General features: G+C 38.1%; 1 protein-coding gene across 2 annotated transcripts; it reads left to right on the plus strand.

The window, feature by feature from the left end:
* The first annotated feature begins 1,811 nt into the window (after positions 1–1,811).
* PCDH18 (protocadherin 18) lies at positions 1,812–15,729 on the plus strand. 2 transcript variants are annotated; one of them, XM_006727159.3, is made up of 4 exons: positions 1,812–4,830; positions 5,642–5,730; positions 5,820–5,983; positions 13,763–15,729. In XM_006727159.3, exons 1-4 carry the CDS (start codon positions 2,344–2,346, stop codon positions 14,428–14,430), a joined length of 3,408 nt encoding a protein of 1,135 aa, XP_006727222.1. In that variant the 5' UTR covers positions 1,812–2,343; the 3' UTR covers positions 14,431–15,729. The 2 variants fall into 2 exon arrangements, with proteins under 2 accessions (XP_006727222.1, XP_006727223.1); XM_006727160.3 differs by having other exon boundaries at positions 5,645–5,730.
* Positions 15,730–26,143: the final 10,414 nt, after the last annotated feature.

The raw sequence follows: 26,143 nt of genomic DNA on the forward strand, positions 1-26,143 counted from the left end.
GGAAGACTTTCCTAGAACTTGTGGAATTAGATTAACTGTGAATTCTCACCCCAACTTTGAATAGTCACTAATTCCTTTCTTTGCTCTTTTGGTGTTTGCGAAGGGGTTCGCTAAAGCCTGAATTGATATAATTATTGGCTCAGATTGTTAGAGATCTAGGCCAGATGGCTATGGATTTCTAAAGTCCCTGTTGCTTGTGGTAGTTTCCCTAGTTTGCCTATAGGGTTTAGGGATCAGCAATTTGAAAAGGCTACAACCTTGTAAAACAGTATTATTCATGGGGGCAGAATGTTCATCAGCGTGACCCAGTGCTAAATACATTCATTATAGGCATTTCTATTCTGCACAATTTGCCACACAGCCCTGGTTTCTGGAGGGAGAAAAAAGACAATGGCTTATAAAATGCTTTTGAATGCCTAAAAAGAAGGAGAGTTCACGCTGAGACTACTCTGCTTTCTTTCTTGGAAGGAACCTTCTTAGTGACTTTAGCTGAGCTCTGCTGAGAGTAAGCAAAGTGGAAAAATCAGAAAATTACCTTTTTTTATATGTTTCCGGGGGGGGGCAAAATAGAGAGTGGGAGAAAATAAATGGAAAATAGTGACAGTGAGATTATGTGAAACAACAAATCTGCAAGTGGATGAAGACAGCTGAAGAATAATGCAAGAGGTACCAAAAAAAAAAAAAAAAAAAAAAAGGCAGCAATAGAGCCATGATGATAAACTTAAAAGGAATTGCAGAGCAGAAAGAACATCATAAATAATCATATTTTCAAATAAGAATATCATATCAGTTTCTGTGACCTGGTTAGAACACAAGCCTCCCATGATATTTCCTAGCATTTTGATGCACACAAAATGCAATTTTCAGCTCAGGCATTTTATTCTTCAATGTAAACAAGCTTTGGGTTCTCAAACTACGTATCTGAAAAGTGCTTTCATAAATAATACATATGTTATAAAAATTTGACTTGTAAACTATTGAGTCCACGTCCCCCCAGTATATGTTGTGAAGACTCACCTGGCACACTAAAGCATGAAATGTCTTCTACTCAAGGTAAATAGGATTTTTTGAAGTATAAGACAAAGAAATATCATAGCCAATTTTGCCCCAACTCAAAGAAAGAAGGGCTCTATGGTAGAATTATATTGGTAATTAGTTTCAAATCCTAAGGTGCTCCTTTAAATCTTGCTAATTAAGAGAAATCAAGAGTGGAAAATAGCCCTTTTCTTATCTTCAAAGAATAAAGATGAAAGAAAAGCAGAAAATGAAACCTCCTTACTTGTTCTGTTCTTTCAAACAGGGCTCCAAGAAAATCTGCTTGTGCTCACAGGAGAAAGACCCAAGTATTTACAGAGGGGGAGGGGAAGGAAGCGGTCTGAGAAGCATAATTAGAAGCAAGTTTTCAAATTTTATTAAATTCCTTCACCAACAAAATGCACTTAGAGGTGTTTTAAGTTAAACCAGTACTTAAAGACTATGAAAAGCAAGATGATTGCATGTTTGTGGAAGAAGAAAGGGCAATTAAGAAAACCAGAACAATTTAAAATGCCATATAAATAAAGGCGACCAGAAGTTGATTTAAAGTTTTTCTTCTGTAATTTGTCTCCCCTTTGTCGTGGCACGCTCAGAGAAAGTGAATGCAGTAGATTGAAAGGAGGAGGGGGAGTAGGGAGGAGGAAGGGAGGAGCAGGGAAGGAGCGGCTCCCAGCCTCCTCCCCCAGCCCCCACCAGCCCTCCTCCCTGCTCTCCCCGCCGCGCCCCCAGCCCCCGCCTTCCTCCTAGCTGGTCTCTCTCCCTCTCCACCCTCCACTCTCGACCGCCCTCGCTTTGGGGACTCCATCAGCTTTTGATTTGGAAGGACGCTGATTGGCTGGAAGCGATTCAACACACGCCGGGCAAGAGAGCTTTGTCTGAGTTGAAGTGAAGTTGTACAGATTTTAGACTGGAGTCAGCAATCACGGGTGTGTTTAGTCTGCAGCCGAGCAGAGAAAGGGAGAAAGAATCGCTCGAGAAAGATTCACTGCAGACTCCGCCAGCACCCTGCAATAGATGGATTCCGACTACACGAGGGGGGAGACGCGGAGGTGACACTCTTCTCTGCCTGCAGAGAGGACAGCCAAACAAATGCAAGGATCGGACTCGACGCCAATAATACCTGGAAGTCGTGACACGGTGTGTATAAAACAAAAGTTTGCGAGCTGTTGATTGCTGTGCTGTATTATTAAGAGCCGATTTCAAGTTTCAAGTACCAAATGTAGCTTATCTTTAAGTTGCCAAAGGAAGTTGAGGGAATTGCTTTGCTGTTTTAACTTGGTCTGTGTGAGGAATCTCCTAAACTGACCGATGTGCCAAATGAATGCTAAAATGCACTTTAGATTTGTTTTTGCACTCCTGATGCTATCTTTCAGCTATGATGTACTGGGCAAGAATTTGAAATACAGGATTTATGAGGAGCAGAGGGTTGGATCCGTAATTGCAAGACTATCAGAGGATGTGGCTGATGTTTTAGTTAAGCTACCTAATCCTTCCACCGTTCGCTTTCGAGCCATGCAAAGGGGAAATTCTCCTCTCCTTGTAGTAAATGAGGATAACGGAGAAATCAGCATAGGGGCTAAAATCGACCGTGAACAACTATGCCAGAAAAACTTGAACTGTTCCATAGAGTTTGATGTGATCACTCTACCCACTGAGCATCTGCAGCTTTTCCATATTGAAGTCGAAGTGCTGGATATTAATGACAATTCTCCCCAGTTTTCAAGATCTGTCATACCTATTGAGATATCTGAGAGTGCAGCAGTTGGGACTCGCATCCCTCTGGACAGTGCATTTGATCCAGATGTTGGGGAAAATTCCCTCCACACGTACTCTCTGTCTGCCAATGATTTTTTTAATATTGAGGTTCGGACCAGGACGGATGGAGCCAAGTATGCAGAACTCATAGTGGTCAGAGAGCTGGATCGGGAGCTGAAGTCAAGCTATGAGCTTCAGCTCACTGCCTCAGACATGGGGGTGCCTCAGAGGTCTGGCTCATCCCTACTAAAAATAAGCATTTCCGACTCCAATGACAACAGCCCTGCTTTTGAGCAGCAGTCTTATATAATACAACTCTTAGAAAACTCCCCTGTTGGCACTTTGCTCCTTGATCTGAATGCCACTGATCCAGATGAGGGCGCTAATGGGAAAATTGTATATTCCTTCAGCAGTCATGTGTCTCCCAAAATTATAGAGACTTTTAAAATCGATTCAGAAAGAGGACATTTGACTCTTTTCAAGCAAGTGGATTATGAAATCACCAAATCCTATGAGATTGATGTTCAGGCTCAAGATTTGGGTCCAAATTCAATCCCAGCTCATTGCAAAATTATAATTAAGGTTGTGGATGTTAATGACAATAAGCCTGAAATTAACATAAACCTCATGTCCCCCGGAAAAGAGGAAATATCTTATATCTTTGAAGGGGATCCTATTGACACATTTGTTGCTTTGGTCAGGGTTCAGGACAAGGATTCTGGGCTGAATGGAGAAATAGTTTGTAAGCTTCATGGACATGGTCACTTTAAACTTCAGAAGACTTACGAAAACAATTATTTAATCTTGACGAATGCCACACTGGATAGAGAAAAGAGATCTGAATACAGTTTGACCGTAATCGCTGAGGACAAGGGGACACCCAGTCTCTCTACAGTAAAACATTTTACTGTTCAGATCAATGATATAAATGACAATCCACCCCACTTCCAGAGAAGTCGATATGAATTTGCAATCTCAGAGAATAACTCGCCAGGGGCATATATCACCACTGTTTCAGCCACAGATCCCGATCTTGGAGAAAACGGCCAGGTTACATATACCATTTTGGAGAGTTTTATCCTGGGAAGTTCCATAACTACATATGTAACCATTGACCCATCTAATGGAGCCATCTATGCCCTCAGAATCTTTGATCATGAGGAAGTGAGTCAGATCACTTTTGCGGTTGAAGCGAGAGATGGAGGAAGTCCAAAGCAACTAGCAAGCAATACCACAGTTGTGCTCACCGTCATTGATGAAAATGACAACGTCCCTGTGGTTATAGGGCCTGCGCTGCGCAATAATACTGCAGAAATCTCCATACCCAAAGGGGCCGAAAGTGGCTTTCATGTCACGAGAATAAGGGCAATTGACAGAGACTCTGGTGTGAATGCTGAACTCAGTTGCTCCATCGTAGCAGGTAATGAGGAGAATATCTTTTTAATTGATCCACGATCATGTGACATCCATACCAACGTGAGCATGGAATCTGTTTCCTACACAGAGTGGGAGCTCTCAGTCATCATCCAGGACAAAGGCAATCCTCAGCTGCATACCAAAGTCCTTCTGAAGTGTATGATCTTTGACTATGCAGAGTCAGTGACGAGCACAGCAATGACCTCAGTAAGCCAGGCATCTTTGGATGTCTCCATGATTATAATTATTTCCTTAGGAGCAATTTGTGCAGTGTTGTTGGTTATTATGGTGCTGTTTGCAACTAGGTGTAACCGAGAAAAGAAAGACACCAGATCCTACAACTGCAGGGTAGCAGAGTCCACTTACCAGCACCACCCAAAAAGGCCATCCAGGCAGATTCACAAAGGGGACATTACACTGGTGCCGACCATGAATGGCACTCTGCCCATCAGATCTCATCACAGATCGTCTCCATCTTCGTCTCCCACCTTGGAAAGAGGGCAGATGGGCAGCCGGCAGAGTCACCACAGTCACCAGTCCCTCAACAGTTTGGTGACAATCTCATCCAACCACGTGCCAGAGAGTTTCTCATTGGAACTCACCCATGCCACTCCTGCTGTTGAGGTAAGATCATACCCTGCTCCAATTCACTGAGCAAGTCAGCTGTTAGTGTTCAGAAGTTGTGTATGTGTTAGTTCTTAAATGTTTCCATTAAGAAGTAAACAAGATTAACAATATTCAAATTAAATAGGATACAAGTTGTATTACGTGTATGTAGCAAGTATTCATACCTTAGCCGGCTGTTTTGTTTTTCTTAAAGAATTTGCTTGCATGTATTATGTAGAATATTGAAAAATAAATGTGAAGCTCCCAAATGACTATCTAATTAGAATACCCTTACTTACTTCCCAGATTAAGATACTGGAAGCCAAAAATAAAAGGACTTGTTTTATTCTCATAGTTGTGGTTCCTACCCAAAAAACAAAACAAACAAACAAGCAAAATAACTGAGGCCTCCAGAATGCCATCTGAATTCATGTCACATTTGTTCAACTTTTGAAATTTTCCTGACGTGATTTTAGCTGCATGTGTTCGAATGTTGTATTTTACAACATTTTCCACATATTTTGTAACTGATCACTTTAATCTGAACTGAAAAAATAAAGGAAATCAATCTGTTATTTATCAAGGAGTTCTCTTTCCAAAAGAAAAAGTCAGTGTATGAGATCATTCAAATCTCTCTGGGATAGATTCAGTTACATGTGGTGGCTGGCTGCGTAGTCTGCCACATTCCAGCATGTATAAATCTTTAAACCAGAGATAACATGTTCAATTAATTAGGATGAAATAGTGAGCAACTGTTTTTCCTTGCTTAAAGCTTGTGAGTATTTGGGGGTTTGTTTCCAGAAATCAGTTCTGTCTATTTGGTTTCCAGCAGGTCTCCCAGCTTCTTTCAATGCTTCACCAGGGGCAATATCAGCCAAGGCCAAGTTTTCGAGGAAACAAATATTCCAGGAGCTATAGGTATGAATTATCTTCCTGCTACCTATTGAGTCCCACTGACATGAATGCTGACAAGTAAGAACCATACTTTCTCTGATTCATCTTTCTAGATATGCCCTCCAAGACATGGACAAATTTAGCTTGAAAGACAGTGGCCGTGGTGACAGTGAAGCAGGAGACAGTGATTATGATTTGGGGCGAGATTCACCAATAGATAGGCTGCTGGGTGAAGGATTCAGTGACCTGTTTCTTACAGATGGAAGAATTCCAGCAGGTAAGAGGGTAGTGATAGATGGTAAATCCTTATTTTCAGATCTGCTCCACCAATGAAGTAAACAGTCTCTCCCATGCTTAGATTTTTCTTTGTCCTTTGCACGGAAGTTATCTGTCATCTGTACGCTCTTAGCAATGAACATGACCTGGCACACTTTCAGAATCATTTTCTTAGAATTCATATGAAGCAGGTGATAGAGAAGGAGTAAGCAAGAGAGCCTAGCAGGACAAGAAGGAAGGAGTGGGGAGAGGAGGATAGAAAACCACACTACTTCTTTCCTCTTCCTGCCCCATCCACAGGACTGCCACAGGACACTCTTGAGCAACTCTTTATGAAATTACTGGGTGGTTGTTGTTATTCAAACAGCCTGTTTTGGTGCCTCGTGGTGAACTAGACTATAATTTGGAGGACGCAAATTTCCTGTGATGGGAACCAACGCACAGAATCAGAGATTAAAATACACTAGAAAATGGTCCACTTCTATCACCAAAAATAGGACAAAGAATGCATCTTTTAGGTGGTAAGCATAGAATATTTTTGCCACCTTTCATTTTCTATCTGCACTGTAGTGGAAAAGAACTGGAGTTAAAGAGGGGAGTTTATAAGTACATAGCTACATGGAGGAGATCCTAGTAAGTTATGAGCCACATTTTCCTTAGAGTCCCCCTCTCTAGTTGTGCAGTAGAAACTCTGTGAACCAACTGGGTAAATCCCGACTACATCACTGTAACAACCCTGTTCCTAGAGACTGTAATATTAAATCAACTCGTAGGAACACATAAATGTTGCTTTGGCTACTTATGTTTCTAAATTCCAGGGAATGTTGATCCAATGACTGCCATTTGACAAATGAAAGAAAGGCAGAACAAAACTATGACCCGTTTGAGTTCCATCAAACATCCATTTTCTAAACACAGATAAGTAAGAGAGTTTAGGAAATAGTCGCGGGGCAGCTTCAGAGAGCCACGGAAATGCAGGCAAAAGCACTGCATAGAAGGTTCTAGTAGTTGCCCCCGGTAGTAAGCAACAGGGTCCTGGCAATTACCCAGGCCCCGTGAGGACGTCGGTACCCGCATTCTGTCTCCGAACACTTTGACAGACATAGGAATTAGTAATGGGGTGGTAGTAGGGTAGTGTTCTTGGTTTTGTTGTTGTTTTGTTGTTTTTGTTTAGGTTTGAAAACTGAAGCTTATAAAGGTTAAAAAATGTGTCCCAAATCAGGCAGTTTATCCATGGTAGAGGTGGTATTTGAACCAATCCCCACACTCTTAAACACTAACTTGAAGCAACAGTTTTTTTAAAAAGATAAGTGTAGTAATGTATTTGTTCTCATGTTCTTTAAGCCTCACTACCGTCTATGAAATGATTGAATGCTGCCTATTTCCTTATGATATGACAATACTAGATACTGCATCTCTGGCAGGATGAACGTGTGGAAAGGACTTCTAGTAACATTGAGGGCTACAGTGTACACGAGAACCGGTATTTGCACAGTAGTGTCTTTGTTTCTTTGTTTTATTCATAGACTCCCTATTTATTTATTTATTTTATTTTTTATTTTTTTAAAGATTTTATTTATTTATTTGACAGAGACAGAGACAGCGAGAGCAGGAACACAAGCAGGGGGAGTGGGAGAGCAAGAAGCAGGCTTCCTGCTGAGCCGGGAGCCCGATGTGGGGCTCGATCCCAGGACCCCGGGATCATGACCTGAGCCGAAGGCAGTTGCTTAACCAACTGAGCCACCCAGGCGCCCCATAGACTCCCTATTTAAAGGAAGAAAATAAATCTCTGAAAATCTAGTGGGATATATACAGCCTCAGAAAACTTGCTCAAAGAGAGTCACTTTTATTATTTTTACCAATGAAATGAAAGAACCGTCTGGCTAAATTTCTATGATTCAATGATACTGATGGAACTCTAATTTGGAATATTGGTCCCCAATTTTGGATAATGTGATTTCCTAAATTACATTATTTCATAAAACAGAAAAGTAGTATAATGGGCATAACATCAATGTTATAATGTGTAAGTTATTTTTTAAATTGTACAGAGTCTATTCATTGAAATGTTAATTTATTGGCATAGTTAAAGGGAAAAGAACTTTCCCTATTTAGATAACCTTTCCACTTGGGGGCCTAAATGATGCCTAAAATCCTTTTTAATTCTGAAATTGCATAATTGTAACAGCTAACCTGTTTTAGAAAAAGGCAAGACTTCTCTTTCACTCTTTCAAAGCTACCAAGACCAGATATGTTCATGGCAGAAGAGTTATCTAAGGATTACGTTAAAAAATGCTAATAAAGCTATTGAGGAAACAATGGGTAGATATAAAGTCTAGGTAATAGTGAGTCTTGCTTTGTGAGTGGCTTTAGACTCCTTATAAGTTAACATTTCTTTGCAAAGTTAGAGGTTCACTTTTATATTATCAGTAATAACACCACTTACTATATAGATAGTCCTTTAAAAAATTCCATATTTACACAACCATACTTAATCTAGGTGTGTAGCAGGAAAGCTATATTGTAGGTTTATGGTGTTGTTTTACAATAGATACATTTCTTTCTTACTGGCTACTTGCCTCCATGTGGGGAAAGCATTCTGGTGGCATAGAGCACCGGGATATTACCAGTGATTTATAAAGTATTTTAAGCTTTATTCATGTCTGGCTAGTATGGAAAGAAATGTGCATATTGAGAATCTATACAGAGATAACCATCCTTTAATTATGGCCATCATTCTGATGATACTTCAACCATTTTCTGGTTTATTATTCATTCTGGCAGCTTCTGCCAGCACGTTATGGTATAAAACTTGTGCTTTATAAACTTATATTCCCAGGAAATAGCCCAAGTAGAAAAAAAAAATGCAAGTCCACATCTGAATTCCATTAACAGAATCAGGGCGGTTTTCAAAAGCATGTATATTTTTAGGACTTAAGTGTCTTATTCCAACTATTTTTCTGCACTAAACTGTGATCAAATATAGATTATGTTATGTTGCATTGCCTGCCAACAAGGTCATTTCTGGTCATTCATTCTATTAATTCCCACAGAAATATCCTGCATTCTGAGCAGTAAAATCAGCAAGCATTTTTGTCTGTTAGCTCATGTTTGTCAACATACTTTCTTCCTTACTCATTCAACTTTGAACTACAGTGCTACACATATTCCTGCAAAATTTCCATTTTCCCAATCTATCAGCTGCACCAGAATGATTTATAAAGGCGTTTGATTTTGTTTCTTGTGATACTCCTTTATTGAGCATTCCACTTTTCATTAATCTGCCATCTGTGATTACTTAACTCAAACATTTCTCTTCAATTCCATGTTCTGTCCATTGTCATGGCTGGTATCCCAGTTCTGGTCTTTCTTCCACGGCTGGTTTACTGTACCCGCACACAAGCTGATATTCACTCTCTAGCACCTCCTCCCTTTGTCAAGTATTTCTTTTATGCAGCTCGAACAGCTTTTTCAGAACATTTTAATTGACATTTTTTTGGTTCAAAATCACTAATTGACTTTTGTGGCCCAGCAACACCTAATAAAACTACTTCCCTTGGCATTCCAAGGCCGATAAAATCCACTCCTAGCTTATTAAATCTCCATTTTGGCTTTTTTTGTGTCTTTTGCAATAGGCAGAGCCATCTCTTCACATAACACACCGGTCCTTTGCTCATGTTGCCTTTCTTCCTGAAAAAAATCTGGCTTCTCATCACTGTGTCCATCTGAGTCCTGTTCATCTCTCAAAATTGTTTCAAGTTCCTCTTCCTTTAACTACTGCAGCCTCCACTTTCCCTCTTTTTCTCTTTTTTTGACATGCCTTCAGCATCATATAGCCTGGCACTTTAACTGGGCATTTAGGGCTTCATTTGTTACACTTGACTCAGAACTGGATCGGAAACCATTTGAGGACAGGGAGCTATCATCTCACTTGACATATGGCAGGCTCTGAAGACATAACCGATTGGTTACTCTGTAACTAATGGCTTGATAGACGTTAGGCCCAGGTTTTTTATTTCTTCTTCTTACCTTAGGGTCTACCTATAAAGTATAGTACAGTCACAAAATTGATAGTCATATGGTGGGAAAGAAGAGGTCTCTGCTTCCTCATAGCCTCCCCTTCCCAGAGGAAATCTAACCACCTGGCCGCTTTCAAGAAGAGACAGAGAGATTAACCACATGCACCACTTGCCAATAAGTTCTAACTTATTGATTGTGGTATGAAACCTCTGTGGCACTGAATTACGTGTACACTGAGAATGTTTTTAAATAGTTGAGTCTCCAGGGAAAAGTTTCAAAATATCAATGAAACAGAAATGCCTTATTCTGTGCCACTGCCCCCCATCTCTATTAATTTTTCCCAACCTTCTCTCCAGTAGCTTTTCTTCATCAATATTTCCTACTTTATGAATTTGAAAAATTGTATGTTAATTTATTATTTTATAATTAAAGCTCCACTTATTTACTGCAAAGTTGTAAAATGGCATTCCCTGTTTTAAAAATTCCTGTAACCAAATTACTTTTGAACATGTGCCATCATTTTAATCATCCAAATTGTATTTTTGGTTATATGTTCATTATATTCAGGTCTCTAGAAAATTGATCATATGCAGGATTCTTAAAATCCTATGTAATTTTTCATTTTTTTCCTCCTGTCATTAAATATTAAAAGAAAACAAAGCCTATCAAACAATCAATCAAACAATTAAGTCCTTCCCACAGAGTTAAAGGCCGGAAAACAAATGAAAGGTGTCATCAGATCTGTTTCCCTTCCGTCTAACAGGATGTGTGTAAGACAAGATAGACAGATCTCTTTTCCATTTTCAGAGACCCAGGGAATTAGGGAAAAAACTTCATTACCACTTTGAGAATTATTTCACTGCTGAGAAAACCTCATTGCTATTAAGGCATTCTAGTTACTTTCAACTCCTTTTGGTTTTGTCCACATTAAATGATGAGCAATACTTGGTAAATATTTCCAAGCAGTAATAATGCATGAAGTCAGTACATCTAAGCATGCTTTTATTCTTAAATCATCCATCCTTATTTAAACTTAGCCTTTCTTCACAGCAAAAGTACACAAGGATTCCCAGTATTTGCCCTTTGTCTTACCCACAGTTAACACTCAACGCTACCTCTGCATTTTCCCTACTTTCTTTGTATTTTTAGCTTTCCTGCCAATCAGACTTTTGTTCTCACCCGGTATACTTGCTATCATTTTTGTTCCTCAGATTAACCCCTTCTCTATTAAAAACTGAGGTCCAGAGTTGATGAGGTATAAAACTGAACTATCTTCAAAGTTTAAGTGATGAAGGGCAGTGACTTCTACACCTTTCAACAAATTCCTCCATTTCTCCTTTTTTTTTTTTTTTTTTTTTTTTAAGAGAGGGATGGAGGGTGGGGGTAGAGGGAGAAGCAGTGAGAGAGAGAGAATCTTAAGCTGGGCATGGAACCTGACACGGGGCTCAATCTCACAACCCTGAGATCATGACCTGAGCTGAAATCAAGAGTTGGACACTTAACAGACTGAGCCACCCAGGTGCCCCATTTTTCTTTTTCTGAAAGGAAACAGTTACTCTTCACTTTCCTTTTTTTGTATCTAAATATTTTTAAAAATGTTATTTTATTGCATAAGAACACTGAACATGAGATCTACCCTCTTAACAGGTTTTTAATTGTACAATACAGTATTGTTAACCATAGGTACAATGTTGTATAGCAGATCTCCAGAACTTACTCATCTTGCTTAACCAAAACTTGATGCCCATTGATGAGCAGTGCCCCATTTCCTCAACTCCCTGCACACACACACCTTCTAGCAACCACCATTCCACTCTTGGATTCTATGAGTTTGTTCATTTTAGATACCTTATATACATAGGATCATGCAGTATTTGTCCTGGCTTATTTCACTAAGTATAATGTCCTCAAGGTTCATCCATGTTTTCACATAATGGAGACTTTTCTTCCTATTTTAAGGCTAAATAATATTCCATTGTATGCATATACTACATTTTCTCTATCCATTCATCTGTTGGTGGGCATTCAGGTTGTTTTCACATCTGGCTATTGTGAATAGTGCTGCAGGGAACAGGGGAGTGCTAATATCTCTTTGAGATCCTGATTACAATTCTTTTGAATAAATACCCAGAAGTGGGATTGCTGGATAATATGGTAGTTATATGTCTCTCTCTATATATTTTATACATATATATATATATATATTTTAAGATTTTATTTATTTGACACAGAGAGAGAGATAGTGAGTGAGAGAGAGAACACAAGCAGGGGGAGCGGCAGGCAGGCAGAGAGAGAGGGAGAAGCAGGCTCTCCGCCGAGCAAGGAGCCTGACATGGTGCTCAAATCCAGGACCCTGGGATCATGACCTAAGCTGAAGGCAGCCGCTTAACCGACTGAGCCACCCAGGTGCCCCATGGTAGTTATATTTTTATTTTGGGGGGGGAATTTCCATATTGTTTTCCATAGTGGCTGCACCACTTTGTGTTCTTAGCAACAGTGTACAAGTATTCTAATTTCTCCACATTTGCCAACACTTGTTTTTTTTTTTTTTTTTTTAATATAACAGCCATCCTGACAGATTTGAAGTAATATCTCATTTTGGTTTTGATTTGCATTTTTCTGATGTTTAGAAAATATATAGTGAATGCTTATTCTATGCAGACACTTTACCTCGTGCTGGGGATACAGCAATAAATACAATAGACTACTTGCTTCCCCTTATAAAGGATTTGACATTGTTCAAGAATCATCCTTTTTCGCAATAACTTGGGAAGAAGAGAGGTCTTTCCTCAGTGGCCAGATCTAGAGAATTAGCTCTGAATAGATAGGAATGGTTGATATCAATCCAGTTTTCATTCAAATGTAAGATAATTACTTTGCATTTTCTGCATTCTATCACTTGCTCTAAAATAAGATCATTATACCAAACAGACCATATTGTCACTGAAAGAGATAGATGGTTTGTGGAGTATATTTTACATTTTTGCATTCCTTTGTTGTTATGTAGTGTAGTTATTGTATTTGGCAAATTTAGAAATTGTTCTCCTCTTTATTTTCTGCTTTTCTAATATCATCTATTATTTTCTATGAGTGTGGCCACTCACATTCCAATAGGGCATTATAACAACTGGAAGAGATAACCAATGGATTAGTTAATTAGTTGAGGATAATTTGCACTGCTATTTTAAGTAACAAATCAATAAATCCAGAATACTTTGGAGAGAGATTAATAAGGATAATGACCTGATAGCTTATTATATTTCCAACGCTTCCATTAAAGGTAAAGTTAGGTAGACCTCAACATCTAGAAAGCTACTCATAGGTATTACTCAAAAATTATCTGGCGGCATTCTAAAATTATGGATTTCACCTTACAGCCCTGGGTTTTTGAGAATTTATGTTCGGCAAATATTTCATCGCCCATACCTTTGCTCTTTTTCAGTCATCCTCATGTATAAGTTATAAAACCATTTTCTCATTACCTGAGTAACAGAAATAATATCCCTGAGAAGTGTGTGAGTCATAACCCTCCTTTCCTTATTTGATAAACAGGAAAAAAAAAAAAAAGTCCATAAAACTGATACTCAGATTAAATCCATAAGTGTAGTCCATTTACTGTGTAAAATAACGGGTGAGTATGGTGGTCATAGTTTAAAACTGTCTCGTTCTATTTTTTTAAAAAATGAAATTACATTTTTTTTCTATCATTTTGAGTTATGCTAAGTATGATCATGAATCCCTATTGTTTCCCTTGGGGTAGCTATGAGGCTTTGCACGGAGGAGTGCAGGGTCCTGGGACACTCTGACCAGTGCTGGATGCCACCGCTGCCCTCGCCATCCTCCGACTATCGGAGTAACATGTTCATTCCGGGGGAGGAATTCCCAGCGCAACCCCAGCAGCAGCATCCGCATCAGAGTCTTGAGGAGGACGCCCAGCCTGCAGATGCAGGTGAGAAGAAGAAGAGTTTTTCCACCTTTGGGAAGGACTCCCCAAACGAGGAGGACTCCGGGGATAGCAGCACATCCTCTCTGCTCTCGGAAATGAGCAGCGTGTTCCAGCGCCTCTTACCCCCTTCCCTGGACACCTATCCTGAGTGCAGCGAGGTGGATCGGTCCAACTCCCTGGAACGCCGCAAGGGACCTTTGCCAGCCAAGACGGTGGGTTACCCGCAAGGCGTGGCCGCCTGGGCAGCCAGTACGCATTTTCAGAATCCCACCACCAACTCTGGTCCCCCACTTGGAACTCACTCCAGCGTGCAGCCTTCTTCGAAATGGCTGCCGGCCATGGAGGAGATCCCCGAAAATTATGAAGAAGATGATTTTGACAATGTGCTCAACCACCTCAACGACGGGAAACACGAACTCATGGATGCCAGTGAGCTAGTGGCTGAGATTAACAAACTGCTTCAAGATGTCCGCCAGAGCTAGGAGATTGTAGCGAAGCATTTTTGTTTCCATGTATGTGGAAATAGGGAGCAGAGAAAACCCTGAAAGAACTGGCATTGCCAAATAGTTGCATTTATCATAAATGTGTCTGTGTATATTGAATATTAAATACTGTATTTTCGTATGTACACGATGCAAGTGTGATTATTTTAATCTGTATTTTAAAAATACATTTGTACCTTATATTTATGTGTAATTTAACAGACAAATTTTATTTTTTTACTCCCATGACAAACATGTCTTTCCTAATCATGTAGAAACTAGCCACTGTTCAAATAGGATATAGTAGTGAACCACAAAGTATAAAGGCACTGTGTAGATTAGTTATGTTGGGGAAGAAATTGCTATGCTGTAGGAACAACCCCACTAAAGCATTATACGATTCTTAGTTTCGTTAAGTGATCCAGTTTCTTTTTTCAATGCTTAAAAAATAAAATTAAGCATCAATAAAAATATTAAACTATTTTATTATTATCATTATTTTTACTGCTCTCTGCTAGTTCTGATAGTTCAGTTACAGCAAAATTGAAACATGAGGTGAAATTTCATTTTAGGACTGGGAAGTACCTTTCACAGACAATGATGAAACTAGGGCTAGAGTCCATGCTTCCTAACCCCCAGGGCCCTACTATTCTGGGGCGTCACACTGGCCCTCTCTTGAGAATATTTCTCCTGAAGTATTACTGTCTATTTGTAATCAAGGTAAACAATGAATTTCATTCCATCCTTGTAACAGTAGACACGCTCCAAGGAAATGGAATCTGTCCTTTAAATGGGTAACAGTATGTATTTTAACAGCAGAAAGTATTAGTGGACGAAAACCATTATGTCGGTGTCCCTCCTAGGGTCGTAAATGTAATTGATTTATTCTGAAACTGTTTTATTTGAATCTTCCCTCTCTTCTCACAATACTTGAACATTTTTATCTTCTGCAATGTTTTTGCTATAACTATTCACTTTTAGCTTTTGTCTCCAGTGCATGATCTCATATTTTGCTTTTATTTTTAGTATAAGACCATTTATAAAATTATGATTTTGTTATTGCAATTCTGTTGTATTTGTTGTGTGACAAACAACAAATTCTTTAATTATAGTGCTGTTATCTCTCTGTGTGGAATGCTTTGGTAAAGGAGATCTTTATTATGACTGTTTTCATTTATGACCAAGCTTCTATTAATGTTATTTCTATGAATACACTATCTTGATTGTACTCTCCAGAAAATTTTGCTGTCAATGAAAATAAAAGGAAAATTAAAGTAAAGCTAAAGAACTGTCCATAAATCAGAGTCCTGTTCTACATATATGTTCAAAAGCTTTGCATGAAGTATATCCTTCATGAGAGGATAATTCAGTTTTGAGTTTTGAATGATAAAGAGGGAACATTCAGCTGGCTTGGCAAACAAGAAAAACACAATGGAAAAGGCATGAATTTGAGGCCTGTAATGGGAATGAAAGAAGTCTACCATATTCCCAGTAGATTAAAGAATTTAAATGCATTTGAAGTGTAAAGAAAAAAAGAATAATCAAATAGTAACGCTTGAACATTTTTCAAATTAAAAAAAAAATTCTTTCTCAGAACATTTTGTATTAAGTTGGGTCAAAAAAAATGTGCCTTACAATGTTTCCAAGAGGTGAAAATATTATCTTCCTTGGTTTACTAGCAGGGAATTGAAATATGAAGAAAGTTAAATAGCCTAAAAGAGGCTAAACTCATATATTTTAAATCTCAAATGAGCACCACATCAAATAGATGTGTTATGTCTTCTAAAGGGCACATTTTCCTTTATAGGAAGGTTTGCAGTTACAAGGGAAATTTCCGTTTATTTTTCAGTAGATTACCCACACAAATGCTAATCACATTTAAAAACATTTTTTTTCAAATTCACTTCCTTTCAGTACATATTATCATTAAGAAAAAAAATTTCATAAGAGCACTGTTCTTAATTTAAAGCACCACTAGTAATTAGGAAGCAAAGCTGGAAATCAATGTTTAAATAATGTGAAGTAAATAAAATGCAAAATTATACCAAATACAAAACTTTTGTGTATTGTCTGTATAGTAAAGCTTCCATGTTTCAGACTCCTTGCCTCTCCAGCCTTTTCCACTTATTATGGCTTTCCAGACCCACAGGTAAAGGGGATATTAGTGCAAGATTTTCACTTTTCACTCCTGTTCCTCTCACAGATAATATAATCTCAGTGAAAGCTCGACTCTCTGGTGCTATCACAGCAATTTAACCTTTCGTCAATTTACATTTTCTCTTCTTTGATACCATGCCCCTCCTCAGACTGAAACAACTGAAAAGCACTTAAATCAAGGAGGTTCTTTTCTCCAATCATGATCTCTTAATCCCTTTGTCCCCATTCAGTTCCTTTAAATGTTCTTCAGTGAGAGAGAGAGAGAGAGAGCAGAAACAGTGGGAGAGGGACAAACTGATTCCCCACTGAGCAGGGAGCCTGACGTCTGACTTGGGGCTTGATCCCAAGATCCCAGCCGAGATCCTGACCCGAGCCAAAGTCAAACGCTTAACCGGCTGAGCCACCCAGGCACCCCAGTGATAATCTTCTATTAATAGGATCATCTTCCAAAAATGTAATTCAATACTGAATCTGTTGCTTAATAAATCTTCCTTTAAAATGTTTATTTATAGGATGATTAGAATTGGCTTTCTTCAAATTCTTATAGGTTATTAACATTGTTATTCATTTATCATTTCTTTCTTTCTTGGTATTTAGCAGATGAGACTTATGACTTTATTAATCATTTAATTTCTTTCTCCTTCTGTCATACATCTATCAAATTTACCACTTGCCAATAGATAACTATTCAGGCAAAAAATGGTTAAACTACTCTTACTGGAGTTACTGAAGAAGTCTCATTTGTGAAAATCATCTTAGAATCCTTGTTTCATTGTTTCGATACCAGCTAATGTCCGAAAACTTTCAAAACTGAGTTTGAATTATTGACACATTAAAATTCAAACATTGTGAGGGGCGCCTGGGTGGCTCAGTCGTTAAGTGTCTGCCTTCAGCTCAGGTCGTGATCCCAGGGTCCTGGGATCGAGCCCCACGTCAGGCTCCCTGCTCGGTGGGAAGCCTGCTTCTCCCTCTCCCACTCCCCCTGCTTGTGTTCCCTCTCTCGCTGTCTCTCTCTCTCTGTCAAATAAATAAATAAAATCTTAAAAAAATAAAATAAAATTCAAACATTGTGAATCTATTTACAAATTAGTTGTGTGGGTGAAAAAGGTATTCCTTGACTTAGCAATTTTCAATCCCCCATGAAATCATAGAACTGATAGAACACAGTTCAGGTAATTAGCCAAACTAGTGAAAAGGTTTGGTGTTCCTGTTTCAACTGAATATATCGTGAATGTATCATCACAGTATCAAAGATTAGGGATGTGCTGAACTCTGAAAGGCAATAAATATTGCTTTGTAAAATTAAATTCAAACCATACAAAAGTTTTAAAGATATATGTTGAGTCTTAAAAAGAGTACAGGCATTTTTAAAGACCCAGCATATTGATTTCCTCAATTGCAAGTTAAATTCATAAAACAAAGCTATCTTATATGTAGAAGCTGTCTTATATATTGTGAAAGTATGAGTTACCTTACTGATTGTAATCATTTTTAATGTATCAGGATGTTTCCAACTGTGAAGGATAGAAATAACTTTATGTGGTTACATAAAGTTTTAATTTGATAAATGAAGCTATTTGAGCCATTGAAGATTCATCTCATTCAGTTTAGTTCCCAGGACAAACAATATGTCACTTTTTTGAAATAAGTAAATGATATCGAAGGTACTAGATTGCAATTGAAAAACCTTTATTGCCCAAGTTGTGGCTCAGTCTTCATCTGTGTAACTGAAGTCATAGTCAAGTATATACAATCTGTATACCAGAAATAATAGGACCTTTAATATACTCTAAGCCCATATATATCTATATATATGTATATATATATATATTCAATATATATTGAATAGGTAGACACTGTGTAACAGATTTGAAAGTGATAGTATATGCTTCAAATTAATTTATATTTTTATTATATGCTAACTTATACAACTTGTGGAACTGTTAGAAGAATTTTATGAGGATTTGGCATTGCAAAAATTGCTACCAAAATTTACATACTTCTTGACTTTTAAAATTGCAATAACATCCTACTCTGGCACTTTAAAATAATAGTTTTTTATTTTCTTTTATGACTTCTGCAAGTTGCTCCTAATTCTTGTTTGCTTTTTCAGGTTTTATCTTTTCAATTTATTTATTTTATGGTACTCTCCCTTGATAATTTACCCTACTGTCCACATTTTATAGCAATCTTTTCCAAATTTTTGCATGCATATAGCTCTTTATATAACCACTTAGATTTTATCAAATTTTTCCACATATTTTCTTTGTTATTAATATAACAGGGATCATATTTTTGAGATATGAAACTAATACCTTTTCATTCTCAGTAAACCTTGCTCCTTTAACTCACTATTTTAATGGAAGAGTAAATTTATACAGTTAAGAATGAAGGGGTCATTTCTGTTGTTCTGTTTTAAATTAAATGTGTTTGAGTGCCTAGGGAGACATTAGTTTAGAAAACTCTATTTATTGAGGAGGAATTTTTTTTTTCTAAATATAAGACCCTTCTTTTTATGTATTAAGGATTGGGCCAGGGAAGGTAAGCTTGGAATCTTAGTATGAGCCAAAGTTAAGTGTAAGGAAAGAAATGTGAAAGTAAGAAAGACCCATTGCCATGAAAAAGAAAGATAACTCAGGCAACTGTTGAGAGCATAGAGCCCTAAAGGTGAATAAATTGAGAAAGGCAAAATCTCGGATGTTAGCATTTTCTATAGTCTCACCTCCAGTGATCTTTAAAAGAACCTGTAGAACAAAGCACAACTTTGGGAGAAGATGTTTCTCCTTTCCCGGACTTTCCCCGCACAGGAGGGCAGATGTGGAAAAACTGGTGCCAAGGTCAAGGTGTGCGTGCCTCTGACATAGCATCCTTCCTCCTTACTACCTTTGGCTGGCCTGCAGAAGATTCCAATTTCCTTTCTTACCCAAATCGGGGAGGGGCTGAGAGTATAACTGTACTACATTTCAAAGTGCTTTTATCTAAATGAAGGAACGCTTTCTAAAAGGCCAGGTACATTCTTGTTTTATTAAAAGGTTCAATCTACAGCTTAAAAGAACTAACCACACAATATTCTAGACAGAAGAGACATAGACTTCTTTGGAAGTAGATCTTTGTGTTAGCCAGAGTTTTAGGTTCCAAAAAATCTACACAACTTCCAGTGGATCTTGTTCCATGAGATGCAACATCCAAAAAATGCAATTAAGAATATTTTATGGGGGTGCCTGGGTGGCTCAGTCGGTTAAGCGTCTGCCTTCAGCTCAGGTCATGATCCCAGGGTCCTGGGATCGAGCCCCGCATCGGGCTCCCTGCTCAGCGGGAAGCCTGCTTCTCCCTCTCCCACTCCCCCTGCTTGTGTCCCCTCTCTCACTGTCTCTTTTGCTGTCAAATAAATAAATAAAATCTTTAAAAAAAAAAAGAATATTTTATGAATTCTGACTAGAAAAATATTTTCCTGTCCCTGACTTGTGATTTGGATCTGTTCTGCAAACTCATGCCCGGAGACTGTGCATGTGGATTGCATGAACTTCCTCTGTAGAATTTTGGTAATTGCTGGGTGTAGGGTGGCAAATACACAAGAAGATCATCTGACAACACAGTGTCATTGTAGGAAAAGTCTACAAAGGACCAACTGCTACAACTGACTCAGTTCTTCACTGCATTTTCTCCCTTTCCTTTCTCCTCACTTTCTTCTTGGATGACAACTGAGCAGAGGGGCAGCATACAAATCATTCCTTTAATCATTCAGCAAGCAATCATTGTGTACGTACCATGTATTAGACACTGTTCTAGATATCTGAAATACATCGATGAATAAAAAAGACAAAAAGGGAAATGGAAACTGCTACACACCTATTAGAAAGGCCAAAATCCAATACCAAAGGCTGGCAAGGGTGTAAAGATATGAGAACTCTTCCTATGCTGCTGATGAGAATGCAAAATGGTACAGCCACTTTGGAAGATAGTTTGGAGATTTCTTTAAAGAACATAATTGTACCATATGATCCAGCAATCATGCTTCTTGGTATTTACCCAAGGGCTTTAAAAACATATCCACACAAAAACCTGCAGAAAGATGTTTATAATAACTTTATTCATAGTTGTTAATACTTGGAAGCAACTAAGATGTCTTTCAGTCAGTGAATGAATAAATGTATACTAGGTCCCATCTAGATAATGGAATAGTGTTTAGTGCTAAAAAGAAATGAGCTATCAAGCCATGGGAAGACATGGAGGAGTCTTAAATGCATATTACTACATGAAAGCAGCCAATCTGGAAAGGCTACCCACTGTATGATTCCAACCATAAGACATTCTGGAAAAAGCAAAATAATGGAGAAAATAAAAAGATCAGTGTTCACCAGGGATCAGGCCGGGTTGGGGAGAGGGATAAACAGGCAGAGCACAGAGAATTATTAGGGCAGTGAGAATACTCTGTATGATACCTTACTGATGCACATATGTCATTACCCATTTGTCCAAATCCCTAGAATGTAAAGCACAGAGGGTGAACAGTAATGTAAACAATAGACTTTGGGTAATTCTGATGTGTCAATGTGGGTTCACCAATTGCAACAAATGTACCACTCTGGTGGGGGATGTTGCTCATGGGGGAAGTTTTGCATGTATGGGTTCATGGGGTATAGAGGAAATCTCTGTTTTTTCCTCTCATTTTTGCTGTCAATCTAAAATTGCTCTAAAATAATCAAGTCTTAAAGAGTGTGGGGTGGAGGGAGAAGAAATGAAGACCTAAGCCTGTAGGCAGATACTTCCCATCCACTGTAATAAGCAAGAGGACAGTGAAATGACCGGAGGCACTGCTTTGTTTACCTGTGCATCCCCAGTGCCTAAAACAGCACCTGGACCATTATAGATGCTCAATAAATATTTGTTGAATGCATGGTTGATTATACATTTTTTCCTGAACCCAAATGCTACCCAGGGAGAAAGACTGAAAAAAATATTGCATTATTACCATAAAAATCTGAGTTATTACCCAACCATGCTTAAGTATTAAGCCTCAAAAAACTTAGGCAGTATAAAATAAAATAAAATCCAGTGTTTTCTGCCCACAGCAGGAACTGGAAATCAAGAAAAACTGACACTAGATATGACTTCAGATGTCTATTTATTTTTCACTTTTCACAGGACCACTTAGATATTTTGGGATATTTTGCCCTTTTCCTTGGGCATTTTTTTCTAGATCAGGTGGCACAATCAAAATCTCAAAGTTGATGTTCCAGAGCTACTTCTTTCTGTCAGAATAACTTGAAATAAGTCACATGACAAATGAGCAATTGGGTCTTCACGCTTGTACTACAATGTTGATAATAAGAACACTAGTCACCTCAACTGAAACAAATAATGAACTTTAAATTAGATGCGGAAAACACAGAAGAATTTAAAACAGGAGCAATCCATTTCCTTGTGTCATTTTTCTATAGGAGAGCTCATCAACTCAAGAGCAGATATGAAGAACTAAATAAGTGATTTTACCAGATGGATTGTAAGGAAAAATAATTTTATATGAAAAAGAGAAACTATCATTTATAGTGTTACTTTTAGTTGTGGAAGATGAACAGTTACAAAAATAAAATCAAAATGAATAACTTTTCAAATATAGCAGAAGTTTCTTTCTTCTTATAAAACAGTCTTAAGTGAAATTCATTTGAGGACCAGTCTCATGGAGACTCGACCATCATTAACCCATCATTTCCAGGGTTACCTGGGGAAGGATCTCCTTTCCAGCCAGACACATAAGAAATAGTCATGGAGTAGTACACTGAAGAGGTCATTAGGGACCAAGCCTGAAAGTGTCATATGTCACTTCCACTGAGAGATCATTGGCTAGAAACAGTCATATGGCTATGTAGTGAGGCTACTGAATGCTGCCCGCTGTATTTTGATGAGCAGCACAGTGCCTACCACACAATCTTTAGGAATTCTTCACTCTCAGAATGTCACTACTTGTCATTCATATAATTTTTGTGATAATTTCCAGTTTATTCCTCTAATCCCTGCACTAGAATCTCAACGCCTTGACAGAGGGAGTGTAGGTTTTTATTTTTGGTTTATTTTTGTGTCTCCAGAGACTAGTACTGTTTTTGGCCTGTCAAAGATAATTTATGAATAAGCAAAATAAAATAATAAAACAAAACAGCATTTAAATCTTACACAGTAATCCTTTTTTTAAAGATTTATTTATTTTAGAGAGAGAGACTGTGTGCGTGCGTGGATGGGGGAGGGGCAGAAGGAGAGGGAGAGAGAGAAACCTCAAGCAGATGCCACACTGAGCAGGGAACCAGACCCGGGTTCTGTCTCACAACCCGTAAGACCATGACCTGAGCCAAAACCACTTAACCCACTGAGACACCCAGGCGCTCCTCTCTACATAGTGATCCTTAACGGCTGGGGCTGAGGGCAGGGAGTGTGATGGGAAGGGTTAGTGGATATAGTTATTAACAGAATCAACCTTTCTTCAAAATAAATATGGACTCTTTCCCAAATTCTGATAGATATCAAAAAACCACTTCCCTGATTAGGAGGGTGGGGAGGGTTGCTGGTGGAGACTGCCTGCAAAGCAAGTGAGGAAAATTTTTATGGTAAAGAAAATGTTCTCTATTCTGAATGGGGGTAGTAGATTACTTTGGGCAAAACTCATCTAAATGTACATTTAACATCTGTGCATTTTATTGTTTTCAAATTATACCTCAATAAAATTGAAAAAAAAATCACAATGAAAAAATATGGCTAAGAAGCAAAAATTAAGAAGAATATGGAAACTTCTCCCTGAATCCAATCAAGTATTCTCTAGTTCAACAAGTCAGTTTGTAGAAAGTCCCCAGCAGGATACTCTACACAATGTTGCATTGGCAGTACTCAGTTCTGTGACTTAAGTACTTGTTATAACTTAAGGTTTCTTAGGGTAGAGAGGATCTATTAGACCTAATCATCCTAATCTCTATACCATCAGCTGTGACAAGGACAGCAGTGCTGAAGAAGTCTTCATGAACAATGAAGATCAAACTTCATTTAAGGAGCCCTCCCACATTTAGGAAAAAACCTTACGGTTTTTTGTTTGTTTGTTTTGACAGAAACCCAGATTGTCACACAAAATCTATGTGCATCACCAGGGTAGCAAATATTGAGAAAAAGTAGGTATATCCCCCCCCCCACAAGTATATTGTGTATGCGTATATAATGTATTTAACAGATAGAATTCTTACCAAGTTTTCTGAAAGTACATTTGGAACATTTCATGGCAGCTATAATGTAAGAGAAATGTGAGACTTACCCAGAACTATCTCATGAAGATTTTGAGCAGCAAGTAACAAGATTGTTGCTCCAAAATTATAACAATGAAACAGCCAGAGAAGCTGTCAGAATGAGAGATAGACCCAGCCTGTCAGTTTAGAGCCTACACCATGCATTCCACATCCCCCAAAGGATTAGGATACACATGAAATTAATGACAACGCCACTCACCACTGAAAAGTGGTTTGCAGACCGCTTCCTCTCCTATTGAGTAAGTCATTGTTGAAGGTTTGTGATTCACAGCATTAGCTCTATTGTGACAACAAAGAAGCAAATAAACTGGCAAAACCAAACAAAAGCATAATCTCTTCCATATCCTTCATTTTTATTATAATGCATGCAGTCTCATAAAAGCAAAGACATGCCATACGTTAAACTAATGTCCCAGACAAAGGAACATATAATGCAACAGATTTACAGAATATCTGGCCTTCAGTAGAAAGAATCTCTCAACTACATAATTTCTTTTATTGTGAAGAGATGCTTCCTGCTCATTTAGTGCGAAAAATCTCTACTGATATTTAACTCTCTGAATTTCAATGAAAATATCCAAATGCACTAATTGCACATATTTTTGATGGTGGTTTTTTTTTTTTTAATATTTTATTTATTTATTTGACAGAGAGAGACACAGCAAGAGAGGGAACACAAGCAGGGAGGAGCGGGTGAGGGAGAAGCAGGCTTCCTGCGGAGCAGGGAGACCGATGCGAGGCTCGATCCCAGGGTCCTGGGATCATGACTTGAGCCGAAGGCAGACGCTTAACGACTGAGCCACCCAGGCACCCCAGATGGTGGTTTTGAATATAACTTGGAATAATCCAGTTTAGTCCATGATAGAACAACGTTTCTTAAATTAATTTTTACTCTGAGTGCTTTTCAATTTTCTTTTCCTGCTAACATGCCTTCAAAAAGTGAACCACTGTTCAGGATATCATATCCTGAGTATCACCCCTGTCTATGAAAAGAAAATTTGATTTAATCACATCTCTTCTTGACTCTTCACACTTTCCTCATTTTATTTGATTCTAGTTCAGGCAAAAAGCTGCTGCTGATAAATGTTCTCCTTCAATTTGTATAGTTTATATTTTTCTATCAAGCTCTCAACTGTGTTTTTCATTTGAACAATCTTTTTGACTAAAACTCATAAAAATGAGTCATACGATGGTGAGCGATTGACTAGTTTCAGATTTTGAAAAACTAATAGCAATAACATAAAAATATCAATGCGTGTAGTGCTTAACAGTACAGAAATTGCCTTTCTATTCAGTATCATGCTGTTTTAATTATTATAAGTTTAAAATGATAGAGCTAGAGAAATATAATCCCTCTTTCTCTTTCCGTCTCTCTATCTTCAGGACATTTCTGGCAATTTTATTCCTGTTTTAACTTTGGAATCAATTTGTCTAGTTTCCAAAAATATTCTGTTGGTATATTTACTAGGATAACATTAAATTTATAGATTAATTTCAGGGAGAACTGGACCATAAGACCATAAGAACTTATGATGTCACATATTCTTTTCTAAGAATGTGTCTTTTGGGACACCTGGGTGGCTCAGTTGGCTAAGCATCTGCCTTCGGTTCAGGTCATGATCCCGGGGTCCTGGGATCGAGCCCCACATCGGGCTCCCTGCTCAGTGGGGATCCCGCTTCCTCCTCTGCCCCTCCCTCTGCTCATGCTCTCTCTCTCTAGCTTTCTCTCTCTCTGACAAATAAATAAAATCTAAAAAAAAAGAAAAATGTGTCTTTCCTTCTGCTAAAGCCTTCGTTTATGTTTCTGAGTGGCATGGGTAGTTTTCTTCAAATAAGATTTTATATGTTTCTTGTTAAGTTTCATATTTTATTTTTTGATGTTTTACTCTTCTACCTAGTTATTGTCCATGAGAATCCCATTTAGTCCTATGTATCAACTTTATACCGAGCCCTGTAACTGCTTTGTCTTATTATTTATAATAATGTAAGACAATTATTACATATAATAGTCTTCTAATTGGTCCTTTTAGATTTTCCAAGGGGGAAAAAAATATTATTCTCAAGTACTGATAATTGTAAATTCTCCTTTCCAGTTTTGTTTCTAAATTCATCCCCCAATGTATTCTCCAATATCATTGGCTAATACCTCCAGAAAAATTTATAATCAAAATATTGATAACAAATTTTGTTACTTTATTACTGATTTTAAAGAGAGTGCTTCTAATGTTTCCTCAATTGGCATATATATACTATTTTTGCATATACATATAAAC

This window comes from Leptonychotes weddellii, chromosome 2 (genome assembly GCF_054177405.1).
Source record: "Leptonychotes weddellii isolate Sample4059 chromosome 2, ASM5417740v2, whole genome shotgun sequence".
In the NCBI taxonomy this organism is placed as follows: Eukaryota; Metazoa; Chordata; class Mammalia; order Carnivora; family Phocidae; genus Leptonychotes; species Leptonychotes weddellii.